Consider the following 14888-nt stretch of genomic DNA (forward strand, 5'->3'; position numbering starts at 1 on the left):
CACACCACCTGTGTAAATATAACCCATTAAGGCTTTTACAGCGCCACCTACGGATAGAAAGATTTACATCATTTGTCGCCAATGCACGGGCATGCGTGACATGTTTGGCATTTATTTACTCGAGGTAACATCTTTTACTTTTTAGCAAAAAATTGGTTTATGTATTGTGTTTCTTTTCAATGCATGGGCATGCTCACGTTTTTTGCATGACATGTTTGGCATTTACTTGAAGTAACATATTTTAGATTTTAGCAAAAAATAGGTTTATGTATTGCGTTTCTTTTCATTGAAATTCAATAAAGAGTTTTTTTCTCCAAATAAATTGTGTTTGAAAGACTGCTGCACAAATATCGTGTGGCATAAAATTCTTTAAAAAACAAATTTATTCTCTAGGGCCTCTGCTTTAAAAAAATATATAATGTTTGGGTGAATCTAAGAAATTTTCTAGCAAAAAAACCTGAGATAGTTAAATGTAAACAAAAAGTGGCAGAAAAGGCGCAGTCTTCAAGCGGATAAAGAAATGTAACGGCACAAAGAAAATGCAGCGGAATGGAGACGATGGACAGAGCCACCAGCATTTGTCTCCTTTGTTTCCACAACAAATCATGGCTTTGTTGGAGATTGTCGAAGTTGTGGGACCTGGGTGCAGTCAGGAAGCTGAGATATTCGAGTCATAGCAGTTCTCCTGATTACAGGCTGAGAAAGCCTGTTCCACCTGTTACCTCAGGCTCTATGGTGAACGCCTACATACTTCCCCACTCTACGCACGTAATATCCGCACACTTCAACAAGGGTGTGTTGACCGGTATTGCTGCTGGAGTTCATATCTTTGTCACATGGCTGCAACTGGAGAACCTTTTTTTTGAATGATAAAAGCACATATATTATTACTGTTATAAACACATGAAAACCAGATGTCTGTTCATTCAATCGTGCAAACAAATCTTCCATTGTACAGTGCTTCACAGGGAAATCCTTACATCCTTGGAAGCTCTGTGTGTCCAAAGGCCACATATACATGCAAAATAAAAGCGAGTGCACTGGATAGTGCAGATAAAAACACTTCTAAGCCTTGTTCAGACATGCGGCGGCCCTTGTCACCTCAGGGTGGTTGACAGGTTGCTAGGAGGCAATATGTCACCTCACCACTGCCAGGTTTAAACACTGAAAAAAGTCCAAACCACATACATCACATGAGGTGGCGACACAACCCCATTCACTGAATGGGTCGTGTTTGGCAGCAGTACAGCCTTACAAAGGCAATAGGGGGGTTTCATTTTATCGTCCCTGAACAGCTGCATGTCCTTTTTAGGGTGAACGTTAAAACCGCGATTAATCGGCATGCAGGACTTGGTACAGACAACCTTGTAGGCCTTACTTTTTGTGATATGCTCCAATGTAAACCATACGTTTTGTTTGGCACCTTGTATGTCAACTGCCTTAGTATGTCATTTCAAGTCCAAAACTTGAATCTTTGTGGATATCGGGAACAATCTTCCAGCACTCCCTTTGGTTGTTTATATGCCTGAGGCCTCTAAAGGCTAAAGTTTTCTTTTACCTTAGAGTCCATTCACACAAGGGCAACACGACGTCCAGCGAGACTTTGGGAGCCAACTTGGACACGTCTTGAGGCAACTTACAACGCAACTTGAGGTTGCCTTCAGGACAGAGGACTTTACCAGTGGCCAATCACATAATAATCAGCTCTGTGGGAGGGAGGGGTTTGCCTAGAAAACTATTTTTACTTCCTGGAAAGTTGCCTCAGTTAAGACAGGGGATCCAACTTGGAGGCAACTTCCATTGAAATCAATGAGTACAAGTCGCCTAGAAGTCAGATTGAAGTAGTACAGGAACCTATTCTGAAGTCGGAGCGACTTCAGTAGTGTACATTTAGACGGCTCTCATTCACTTACATTGATTTTATCATGTTGCGCAACTTGGGACGACTTCAAGTTGGATCCAAAGTTGCCCCTGTGTGAATGGACTCTAAAGCGGAGTTCCGGCAAAAAAAAAAAAAAAAAAAAAATAAGTCAGCAGCTATAAATACTGCAGCTGCTGACTTTTACAATAAGGGCACTTGCCTGTCCAGGGTGCCCGCAATGTCCTAACCCGAAGCCAACCTGTCCCTTAGCTCTGGGTGGAGGCATCTACAGTAAGGGAATCAGGAAGTGAAGCCTTACGGCTTCACAACCTGGTTCCCTAGGGCGCATATGCCAGTTGCGCTGGGTGTTCTGAGTGGTCCCTGATGTCTTTTGGGACTTGGGTGTCTCCCGAAAGACAGCAGGGGGCATGAAGGAGGGGCCGGATATGGCGTACATTGCCACAATCTGCGACAATCTTGCCAGAAGTGGGAGCAAATACCTGTATTAGACAGGTAAAAAGGTGCCAAACGTGACACCGGGGGGGGGGGGGGGGGGGGGTATCTGAAAAGCAGAAGTAAAATTTTTGGGTGGAACTCCACTTTAACATACATATACACACACACATATATACATATATATATATATATATATATATATATATATATATATATATATATATATATATATATATATATATATATATATATATATATATATATACACACACACATATATACACACACACACACACACACACACTTTTTTTTCTTGCATGTTAGTCTCATATCGAAAATGAAGAGGTTACTAAAAACTTACAAAAAAACTCTCGTACGACAGAATACAACTTCGGAAGTGATGTAATGTGCTGTATTGTAATTTATTCTGTCATTTCTGAGCATGCGTGATCTTGGTCTTCTGATTTTTTCTTTTGATTTTTTTTTTTGGACGTATACTGTACTGATTAAATGAAAATCATTAGTTCTGGTATCGTATGAGAAAAATGTTCATGTTTGTTCCTTTGGATAATTTCACATTTACAGTCATCACCAGCTCTTCGAAAGCTGCGTAATAAACAATCAGGTTATCCTACGATCGATTTAAAAGCGGTATTTTTCATTGAATTTTCTGATCGTGTGTACTAGGCCCCTTTTACACAGACCGATCGAGTCCTCCTGTCAATTTTTCAGGCAAACCTGATTGGACCATCCATTGCCCACTACAGAGCAGCAGATGTAAAACAGACATGTGTCCTTTTACACCCAACATCCAATCCAATCCGCTAAAAACATGCTGATGGGGGATCCGTTCCCCATTCGTCTGGTTGATTGGATGGCAGATAGAGGAAAGCGGGCTGTGTCCGCGTCTGCTCTATATAAGTGGACCGGACATGGACCCGTCATCCGCTGGCAGAGTCTGATCCCTGCTGAGCCGGCGGATGACAGGGCGGTCCCTGCACAATGTGCAGGGATCACTCTATCAGATCTCCGCTCTCCCCTATGGGGGATTGGATGAACACAGACCTTCCGTGTTCATCCGATCTGCTTTGCAGACGGATAGAAAAATATAGGATTTTCCCCCGTCTGCAGAATCGGACCATAGCGGAGACGGGTGATATCGGGTGTCAGCAGATGTTCATCCGCTGACACTCGCTATCCCAAAGGGATGCATGTATGTCCGTATTTCATCCGAAAACGGATGGATGAAATACGGACATACTGTCCGCACGTGTGAAAGGGGCCTAAGACCAGGCCTTTTCTGGTATTTTTTATTTACAAGTTTAAATCAGTATTTTTTGCTAGAAAACTACTTGTAACCCCCAAACATTATGATTTTTTTTTTTTTTTTTTTTTTTAGCAGAGACCCTAGGGAATAAAATGGTGATCCTTGTATTTTTTTTATGTCACACAGTATTTGCGCAGTGGTTTTGCAAATGCTATTTTTTTGAAAAAATATACTTCGAGAAAAAATAAAAAAATAAAATATTCACCCAAATTTTTGTTGTAAAATGCGAAAGACGATGTTACGCTGAGTGAATAGATGCCCAACATGTCATGCTTTAAAACTAGGCATGCTCATGGAATGGCGACAAACTACAATACTTAAAAATCTCCATAGGCAATGCTTTAAACACCTTTACAGGTTACCTGCTTAGAGTCATTGAGTACGTCTAGTGCTAGAATTATTGCTCTAGAAAATCGTGAAGATACCTGCGAATACTGTTTACACATGTAAGCGTGACTTTACGTATGCTTCTGCGCGACCCCTAATCTCTTCTTTTGAAAAAAAAAACAAACAAACACAGCACTTGTTTACTTCCAGTCTGGACCGGAAATTGCGTCATAATGTCGCTCCGCTCCTCCAAGGCCATAAAGGTGATCAAAGAAGATTTACTCTTTAAATTGCTTGCGTGGCCAGCCGGCAGCACTGTTGGATTGTTTCTCGGGCGAACCGGCGAGCAGTGGGTGGGAGAAAGCCAGCCACTGGCCATAATCCTGGTAGAGATAATAAATTATATATATATATATATATATATATATATATATATATATATATATATATATATATATATATATATATATATATCAGTCAGCTAGTAGTTAAAGAGGAGCTACAGTCTGTAAAAAATTTAAAAGTCAGTGGGTACAGATACTGTAGCTGCTGACTTAATATAGGGATACTTACCTGTCCTGGAATCCGGCATCCTAAGCCGATTTGTCAATCGGCTTCAGGTGCCAGCATTGTAAGTAAGAGAAACTGGCAGTAAGGACTTTAGGATTCACAACCGGCTTTCTACTGCACATGCAGGAGTCGTGCTGCGATTTCTAAATGGTCCCGCCATATTCTGGGACCTGTATGTTCCCCAGAAGGCAAAAAAAAAAAAAAAAAAAAAAAGAAACACTACTGTCAGCTCCCACCCAGTCCTCTCAAATAAATACGCAAGCCTGATCTTGATCCGCCATTGCTTTTTCTCTCCCTCCTCACTCAACTCAATAAAAGAAATGGGTGCCATTGGCTCCTGCTGCTGTCAATCAAATACAGTGATGAGGGAGCAGGGGCAGGGCTGAGCAACACTATGCATCAATGGACACACAGAGCGCAGCTCGGGATCAAGCCACGCGCATGCCACCTAAGGATGCAGCTTTCCATGGGGGCACAGGGAAAAGGAGGAGGAGGAGGAGGAGGAGGAGGAGGAGGAGGAGGAGTCCAGAATGCCAGGCAAGTATAACATATTTGTTATTAAAAATCATAATAAAAAGTTTAATTGGCAAAACCCAATGAATTTTTAATCAAATTTCCCCTGCCTATATCTTTGGACCTGCTAATCAGTTAGGCACGCGTTTCTCACTGACAATTTCCACCTACGCGTTTTCACCATATGTTTAGTTGGAAGTGCCCAGGTTCCTGTCAGGTTCACATTTTTGAGTTGTAATAAAATGTAACAGCCAAATGCATAACCACATGTCCAGATACAAGGCATTGTGTTTTTGCTGTCCATGGTATTGAAGTACTTTTGGATGATAGGCACGTTTATTACAGAGATATTTTAATCAAGGAGCTCTTCTTCAAACCCATTCATTTTATTAGATTGAATTTCAAAAGCTGAATAAACCAATATCTGAAATAAGTAGGCTTCTAAAAAGCATAAAACCAAAGATCACAAAATATTCTGAGCTCAAGCAAGCCATGATAATGGATAAAAATGAATGCATCAATGCAAAAAATAAAATAAAAATAAAAAACTCAGCCATCTGTAATCTTAACAATTTATTCAATTTCACATCACCAGGCAAAGAGATCAAATCAACAACACTGACATGAGCCGTGTATCACCACCGGATGTGATCAGGTGCACAGTCTATGTAAATACAAGAAAAATCCTTTCTGCCCCTAGGCAAATCAGCTCTGCTTTCCTTCAATGGCATAAACTAGCATTCAGATAACTACTGCAGTTAACAGGTTTCCATGCGTTTTTTTATTTTTTTAGCCTCTAAACATCACCAGGTGCCTTCAATGGGATATAATTACATTGGTCTGCCTGAAAACAAACCTATTAGTCCATAAATCAATGCCAAACAGTCACCATCCAAGACAATGCTGGGCAATCTCACAGTCAGGTCTGTTCCATGGCGAACCTACATAAAACAATATTCTGTAAAGTCAGCTGTAGAATTAAAGTGGACCTGTCAAAGACCCGAAAGGGACAGACAGCTCCTTCAGAGCCGCATCATAGAAGCAAATGACACTGCAGGGTCAGGAGTGCAGCAGCAGATTCCTAAGGCTGCTTTCACACTTAAAGTGCTGGCCATTAGTGGTAAAGCGCAGCTCGTTTTAGTGGCGCTTTACCGCTGTTTTAGCAGTGCTTTTGTGCCACTTTACGGCTGCTAAAAGGGCGCTTTTAACCCCAAGGAAGGGGTTAAAACTCCAGTGTTGCATCGCTTCGGAAGCGCTGCCCATTCATTGCAATGGGCAGGAGTGTTTTGGGAGCACTGTATGCAGTGCACCCAAACTGCCCCAAAGATGCTGCTTGCAGGACTTTTGCCAACGTCCTGCAAGCGCACCACCCAGGTGTGAAAGCACCCATTGCAGAGAATGGGAGGCAGTTTTTTCAGGCGCTATTTCTAGCACAAAAAAACGTCTGAAACCTGCCCCAGTGTAAAAGGGGTCTAAAATAAACCATTGGATTTGCTGATGACTAGCGATGCACTGTTTTTTTTTTTGTTTTGTTTTTTAAATCGGACAGTACCGATACCTGTGCTCAAGTATTTGCCGATACCTGAAACCGATACCTTTGTGGTGCGATTTGAGCCCATACAAAATAAATAGGCTCAAATCGCACTGCAAAGAATCACGAAAGATTTAAAACAGGAATGTGGTGAGATTCCTGTGCGGATTGCATGCAGTTTCCCGCATTGTTTCTGTGTGAACCAAGGCTTGTTATAGCGACTTTAGCCTGGGTTCACAAAACCAAATAAAAAAAAAAAAAAAAAAAAGGAAAGTGCATCAGTGCATCCCTAGTCACTATAACAAACCTGGGATCACACAGGAGTGATGCGGAAAAAAAAAGCATGCGATTTGGACAGGAATCACACTACATTCCTGTTCAAATTTCTTGTAATTATTTACAGTGCGATTTGAGCCCATTCATTTTATATGGGCTCAAATCACACTGCAAATGTATCCGTGCAAAAGCCGCGATACCTGAAACGAATACTTGTGCAAATGCATAGTAACGGTATTGGTGCACCCTACTGCTGACGCAGTGAAGAAGGTAAGATGGGAGGAAAAGTTAGGGGGGGGGGGGGGGGGGGGGGTCAGTAGATTAGGTACCATTTAGGCAATATATTCTCAGGATCAGAGATATACTGTATACGACGATCTAAATTCTACATTCTAACTGCAGATCCAACAAAACAATTGCCATCTTGATATGGTTCCCAACAAAACATTGCCATCTTGATATGGTTCCCAACAAAACATCGCCATCTTGATATGGTTCCCAACAAAACATCGCCATCTTGATATGGTTCCCAACAAAACATCGCCATCTTGATATGGTTCCCAACAAAATATCGCCATCTTGATATGGTTCCCAAATGCATGGGTTTGTTGATATGTGGATATTTTTACACAGGATTAAGCTGCCAGTTGGTCCAATCTAGAAACCAATAGGCAATAGTAAGGAGCCAGGGATCACCTGTATCCTTACTATACCATAAGTGCCCGTTCACACTACCGCGACTTGTCAGGCGACTTAGCCGCCTGACAAGTCGCGTTCCATTCTGTACTATGGAACCGTTCTAATAGGAGCGACTCAAGTTGCTCCGACTTAGAAAAAGGTTCCTGTACTATTTTTGGGGCGACTTCAGGCGACTTGCATTGACTTCTATACAGAAGTCATTTTGCAAGTCGCCGCTGAAGTCGTGTGCAGGTCGCGTCTGTGAGTCGCGCTGCAAGTCGCGTCGCCCCTTTGTGAACGGGCACTAAGGCTGGCTACTCCGTAGTAAACATGTGTACCAAAGAGCAAAACAACTAAAAAACATGCAGACTGGAAAAGTAGATTGTCCAATGTGCAAAAAATAATACAAAATGGTGAATCCAGGACTGGTAAAATTCCTGAATTGCACGATTCTCCAGTGATCAGACACATCTACAAGAAAATACTCAGGGTAACCATAGATTAGAACATTGGAGTTTATGTATTCCATTATCGCTCCTATGTGCTCTGCATCTTCAGACACACACACACATACATTGCATTATACATCTGGTAACCACAGAGACAAAAACATATCTATTGTGTCCATTGTATAGTCACTGCAAACTCTGGAGAAGTCAACAGAAATAGCACATATGCCTACTGGAACCAAGCAAGAAGTATTTCCTTTGAAGGACAGATAAATGGATGGCAGAAATTAGTCATCAATGGTAACCTCTAGTCTAAGGCCTTGTGCACATTTTTTTTTTTGCATTATGGAAAGAGTATTTTGGCACCCAGGAGGCACATACTAGTAGTTCTCGCACACCAGGCCATATGTCACCCACACAGAAAGCCAGCATTTGGGGCATATGCCCCATGCACATTTGCCCCTGTAGACAAATACTGTCAAAGTGCGCATAAAGCCACGTTTAGACAAAGTGTTTTGTAGCCTGTCATTGACGGGCTTCTGGCAGCAGGCTGCATGCACTGCCTGTGCTTCCCAGGCGTCAAAATAAGCCAGTTGTAAGGGTGAATGCGCCCATGTGCACAAGGCCTCAGGCTGCCATCAGAAGTAGATTTTACAGATGAGCACAACCACAAAACAATACAGTTTAATGGGCCATACACACCAATGTGAGCGCTGACGTTTTCTGTTAAGGGTATAGTCCACTTTTAGTATAAATGTAATAAACACATGCACATTAATAAAGTATGAAAGAAATGTGCATTTATAAAATTTTGCATTGAATCCTATGGAGAACTAAAACCATGATCAGTCATCATGGGTGTACTGCACAGGCTCCTATCTGTTCACGTCCCAGCTCCAGGTTTGTACAGAAGATGTGGTGCTGGAGGAAGTAAACCATAAACTACAAGTGCAGTGACGTCATCACACTTGTGACAGCGCGATCTGTGAGCTCCTCTGCCGTGGTGGCAGATGGCACTTGTGGTTTTCCCATTCACAGATCCCAGAGAACTGATAACATGGTTGTGCAAACAGAGCCATACACAGCTGTGCTAAATTATAAAAAAAATAAAAATAATGGAACATTCCAGGTAGAAGAACCATATAATGCAGGTGGGGGGGGGGGGGGGGGGGGGGGAGTCAGGAATGGGACCAGGTTTCATAATGCACCCTAAATACCAGTGTATCATAAAACACTGCAGTTGATTTACTAAAGGCAAACAAACAGACTGTGCACTTTGGAAGTGCAGTTGCTCCACAGCTTAGTAAATGAGGTAAAGCTTCACTTTACAAAGAATACCCAATCACATGCAAGGAAGAAAACAGCATTTTTTTCTGCACATGATTGGATGATGGAAGTCAGCAGAGCTTCTCCCCATTTACTAAGCTCTGGAGCAACTGCACTTCCAAAGTGCACAGTTTATTTAAATCCCAGTGTCAGAAGGTGAGAAAAACTATAAAGCAGCAGTCCCCTTCAGTGGACCTTTAAGAAGCCTCAACATACGAGATAACAACTTACCTGCACTACTTTTGAGCAGCACAGAGCACCACAACATACAGTGCAATCACAGCCATGAATTCTGGGGCACTGATTGGTCAGATTCATTTGTTTACACTGTATAAGTGCATTGGTTCCAATCAGAAGGAATAGTAAGGCACATACATATGCCTAGGTGTGAACCCAGGCTAAAAGTCACATTTTACTTGTATGACTGTACTGCACATCCACTGAAAAAAAAATTGATATATATATATATATATATATATATATATATTCCCCCAGGCAGCAATAAAACTCTACATCTGTCCCAGTGTTGGGAATGGGAATACTGTCTGTATAGGTGTGTAATCCTGAGTGCTCTTTATAGCCCTGGGCGACACTCATGTGGTTTAATCACAGGAGATATTATCTGGGGGGTATAAACACACCTAATCACGTTCTCCTGCATGTAAATGTACCTTGTGCCCACATGCCTTTATACCCAGAGTGTCTAATCTGCCCCTGGATGCACAAAAAAATCTATTTTCTCCAAATGCAGCTAAACAGAATGCACCTGAATGCAGGTAAATGCTCAGTGTGAATTATATTTAGAAACATCCCATAGATGGATATATGTCACTGTCAATATGAGGCCATAATCCTAAAACTGCAATGAAGTGATGGATGGTGGCATCCAATGCAAAGTCCAAAGACAGGAGAATTACTAACACACCAACAAAGGGAATATCAGGCAAAACATTATATGGTATATATTTGTACAAAGTGACGTTTTGTGGACTCCCTCCAGGTCATGACAACAAACAGCAGTGCTCAGACAGACCAATCACAAAGCCCGCCCTGGAACGTTGGGAGATTGTGATTGGTCTGTCTGCCTATTTAAAGCTTGTGTGCACTTCTCTTTGTAGTCAGTGCCTCTCTGATGAAGGGTTCCTCAGTGGCACCAAAATGCCACTTTGTCCTATGGGGGCCAATAAATGTGTTGCTTACACTTCTAGTAGACAGTGATGTGTTGGGGATCAGAGTACAGTCATCCAGACTAGTAATATATACCTGGATGTGCCCGGCTCTACACCACATCACTGCCAGCATGTGTCACGTGACCACACTTCCTCACACAATGCACATGTGTACAACCAGCTGCGAGTGCCACCTCTATACATCTCTGTCTCCACCCCCTTTCACATCTATGTACCTTTGTCCCCACCCCCGTCACCTCCATGTACCTTTGTCCCCACCCCCTGTCACCTCCATGTACCTTTGTCCCCACCCCCTGTCACTTCCATGTACATTTGTTTCTGCCCCCTGCCACCTCCATGTTCATTTATCCCCAGGCCCTGTCCCCTCCATGTACATTTTTTCCAGCCCTGTCACCTATATTTATCTTTATCCCCAGACCCTGTCACCTATATTTATCTTTATCCCCAGGCCCTGCTACCTCCATGTACCTTTATCCCCAGGCCCTGCTACCTCCATGTACCTTTATCCCCATGTACATTTGTCCCCGCCCCCTGTCACCTCTATGTACATTTATCCCCACCCCGTCACCTCTATGTACCTTTCTCCCCGCCCCCTGTCGCTTTTATGTACCTTTGTCCCCGCCCTCTGCCACCTCCATCCCTTGCCATCTCTATTTATTTGACCCCTCCCGTCACCTTTATTAACCTTTGTCCCCGCCCCTTGCCACCTCTATGTACCTTTATCCCCGCCCCGTCACCTCTATGTACCTTTATCCCCGCCTCCTGTCACCACCTATCCCCACCCCTTATCACCTCCGTGTACCTGTGTCCCCGCCCCCCGTGGCACACACAGCCCCTCCCCCTGTCAGCCTGTCCCCGGTCCTCCTCCATTGTGACAATGCCGCCCAGTCATCTCACCTAGGGCCACCTCGCAGGCTTTGCGGAGCTGGCTGTGGTGGGCTCTCTTCACCTCCTTGTCGCTGAGGATCTTCTCCAGGGCCCGGGTGAGGAACATGATGTGACGATGGGGGTTGTACGATCCGAGGCAGGAACTGACAGTACGGAGTCCCCGGCTAATGTCCGCCCGGCGGGGGCCGCCCCATCACAGCCCTGCTCAGTACACGTCACCCCTCGGGGGGCTCTCCGTCTGTCTCCCGGGGAAGGCTGGTCGCGGCTTCGGTGACGGGGATCAGCTGCTCAGGAAAGCTCGGCTCTTCTCTTCGCCATGTTGGAAGGAAGCGACGTCAGGCAGAGCCCCGCCCACAGCAGACACTGCGGCAACACCCGGGGGCGGGGTGGGGAGGAGGCCGGGGCGGGGCCAGTCGGTGTCCCCCATCACACCTTCCAGGGGCTGTCCCAGGTGGGCTCCCTGACCCCGGAAGTGTACGCACCCCAGCCGGGCAGACGACGAGCATGGAAATCCTCTGCTGCTCACTCCATACCATACTAATAAAGTGTATATAAAGAACCCCAATATCTCATATCACATCATACTTTCCTTTATTATCACCTGCTCATCTGGCCAGGAGCACACCTCCTGTCTTAGGCTGGATTCACACCTATGCAGTTTTAGTGCTTTTTGCATTTTGCACTACAGTCAATTGATCATGGTTTCCTATGGAACACGATCTGTAGTGCAAATCTGCAAAATGCAAAAAGCACAAAACATGCATAGGTGTGAATCCAGCCTTAGGGTGACAACACGCCCTCCCAGGCAGGATTGCCAACCCTCCCTAAATTTACACACAGTTTGTACATTTTTGCTGATTTACAAACTGTCCATAAGGCTGGGTGTGATGTCAGACATCGCATGTGATTCGCACCGTATTCCTGTGCAGATCACATGCGATGTCTGTGCAGTGCGAATTTAGCCATACAGCGTCTTTGGCTGAAATCGCATTTGCATCAAAATGGTGCGGGATCCTTTATTTTGTCTGCACTGCAATCAGATCGCATGGATGTTCAGACCCATGCGATCCGATTGCACAGTTTGCACTTTGTGTTCTGCAAACTGATTTGGCTGCCTGCGATTCAGATGTGATGCAGGAACCCGCACAGGAATCTCACCAGTGTGAAGTGAGCCTGAATATCCATTGCTGGCAGCGGCCGCCATAAAAAAAAGGCTGTTGGCCGACTTTGGAACTCCACATGCACAGAAGGAGCGGCACCTGGAAGGCCGGAGTCGGCGGTGCAAGGCGCAGGGACCTGTTTGTGATCTACCTGTCACCAGTATGCGGTTGACCATAGACTGCGATCGACGGGTTGCCATCCCCATTCTAAGGGAAGAGGAAGAGCTGCACACTCCATGCAGTGCCTCGCTCCTATTAACCCTATGGCTGCCAGGGTGTTTTTTGTACACGTTTTAAAAATAATTTTAATCATGAAGACTGGTAAATCCTCCACACATTTAATATTTTCTGAAAGCAGACACCCTGGAGAATAAAATGGTGGTAATGGAAATTTTTTAATTTCACACATTACTTTTGCAACTAAAAGCTGTAATTTTCAATAAAAAATTCATTTATTTTAGGGCAAACATACACAATATGTTACCCAATTTATTGGAAGAATATAAAAAAATGAGGTTGTACAGAGTAAATAAATACCCAATGGGTTTGATTTATTTATTAAAACTGTAGAGTGCAAAATCTGCTGCATCTGTGCATGTTAGCCAATCAGCTTGTTCAATTAAAGGAGTTGTAAACACTGTTTTTTCACCTCCTATGCATTAAGGTGAAAAAACTTCTCACACTGACCGGCCCTCCCCCCCATTGTACACATCTGAGCCCTTCATTCCCTTGGTGGAGACGTGTTCTTCCTCTCTGCCCGGGCTTCTCAGCTCTTGATTGGATAGAATGATAGCAGCACAGCCATTGGCTCCAGCTACTGTCAATCAAATTCAATGACGTGGGGGGGTGGGGCAGAGTCAAGTATTCTGTGTTTATGGATGCAAATGCTGGACTCAGGAGTGCACCCGGGGGACCCCAGAAAACAATGATCGGGCCCATATTGTGCAAAACAAACTGCACAGTGGAGGTAAGTATGACATGTTTGTTATTTAAAAAAAAAAAAAAACTGAAGGGTTACAATCACTTTAAGTTATTGGCGCTGGCACAGTTGCTGGCGGATGACGTAACGCTCCCAATCGCTGCTTTCCGATGATGTGACAGCCAATCATGGCAGTCACATGATCATAAATAAAAGAATATCTGCGCTCAGACTAGCTAATGAGTACAGAAAGCTGCTAGTACATTTGCTGGTCACAAACAGAAAAATATAAATACATAAAAATGTATTTTTTTCATTGATAAACTAAAGTGCACATAAAGTTAATTTCCCTTTGAAGAAACACAGCTTGATAAGGTGAGTAGGAACAGAGATCCTAAGTGGAAACCGCCACCTCCTTCATCCGCACACACAGCCTCTTACCAAATATGGTTCACCACCCTTTTACAGAGGGTCAAACACACGCATCAGTAATCTCCAGGTGGTTCCAGAACCACTCCCCTTCCTCCGTTACCCCGTCAAGTATGGTTCCTTCCAGATCCTCATGGTCACTCCAGAGGTGTCTCTCAACAAGCGCCCCACCTCTCAAATTCCACAATGTATATCTGTCTGGGTGGTCCTGAGACTCTTCACATCTCAATCCAATGTAGCATACCCTGCAGGGTGGGTTTCACATGTCTACTTTATCTGTATAAAGCAGGTTTCTGTGTCTTTATACAGGTAAAGTAGACACGTGAAAAACACCCTGCAGTAAGGTGACCGGATTTTTTAAATGATATCCAGGGACATGTTTTTTTTTTACTAGTAATGGCAGCAATCAGCGACTCGTAGCGGGACTGCGATATTGCGGTGGACAAATCGGACACTAATGCCACGTACACACGACTGGTTTTCCCGTTGGAATAAACACCAAAGGTTTTTACGACGGAGTTCCGACAGAGTTCTGCTGAAACTGTCTTGCCTACACACGATCACACCAAAGTCCGACCATCTAGAGCGCGGTGACATACAACACTTACGACGGGACTAGAAAAGGGAAGTTCAATAGCCAGTAGCCAATAGCTGCTGTCTCGTACTTGCTTCAGAGCATGCGTCGTTTTTGGTCCGTCGGAACAGCATACAGACGAGATGTTTTCCACAGGAAATATTAAGAACATGTTCTATTTCTAGGTTCGTCAGAGGCCCACACACGATCAAAATATTCGTTGAAAAGATTCCGTCTGACTTTTTCTGTCGGACATTCCGCTCGTGTGTACGCGGCATTAGTGACACTTGACACTTTGTGGGAACCAGTGAAACTAATACAGTGATCAGTGTTAAAAATATGTACTGTCACTGTACTAATGACACTGGGCTGGGAAGGGGATAACATCTAGGGCAATCAATTGGTTAAATGTGT

At 43.9% G+C, this 14888-nt stretch overlaps 1 protein-coding gene across 2 annotated transcripts in view; it reads right to left on the minus strand.

Annotated features, from left to right (window-relative positions):
- ARFGEF1 (ARF guanine nucleotide exchange factor 1) overlaps nucleotides 1-11743 on the minus strand; it is a 273924-nt gene extending 262181 nt beyond the window's left edge. Inside the window, exon 1 of one of the 2 annotated variants that reach the window (XR_013277668.1) lies at nucleotides 11402-11743. Coding sequence is in view for 1 of the 2 variants with exons in the window: in XM_077492840.1 (XP_077348966.1) it covers nucleotides 11402-11498 (97 nt within the window). In the remaining variant the exon portion in view is untranslated. The remainder of the gene's footprint in view (nucleotides 1-11401) is intronic. The other variant, XM_077492840.1, reaches the window with a different exon arrangement.
- Nucleotides 11744-14888: the final 3145 nt, after the last annotated feature.

Source organism: Lithobates pipiens, unplaced genomic scaffold (genome assembly GCF_037356315.1).
Source record: "Lithobates pipiens isolate NorthernLeopardFrog02 unplaced genomic scaffold, aLitPip1_a1.2 Scaffold_19, whole genome shotgun sequence".
Taxonomy (NCBI): Eukaryota; Metazoa; Chordata; class Amphibia; order Anura; family Ranidae; genus Lithobates; species Lithobates pipiens.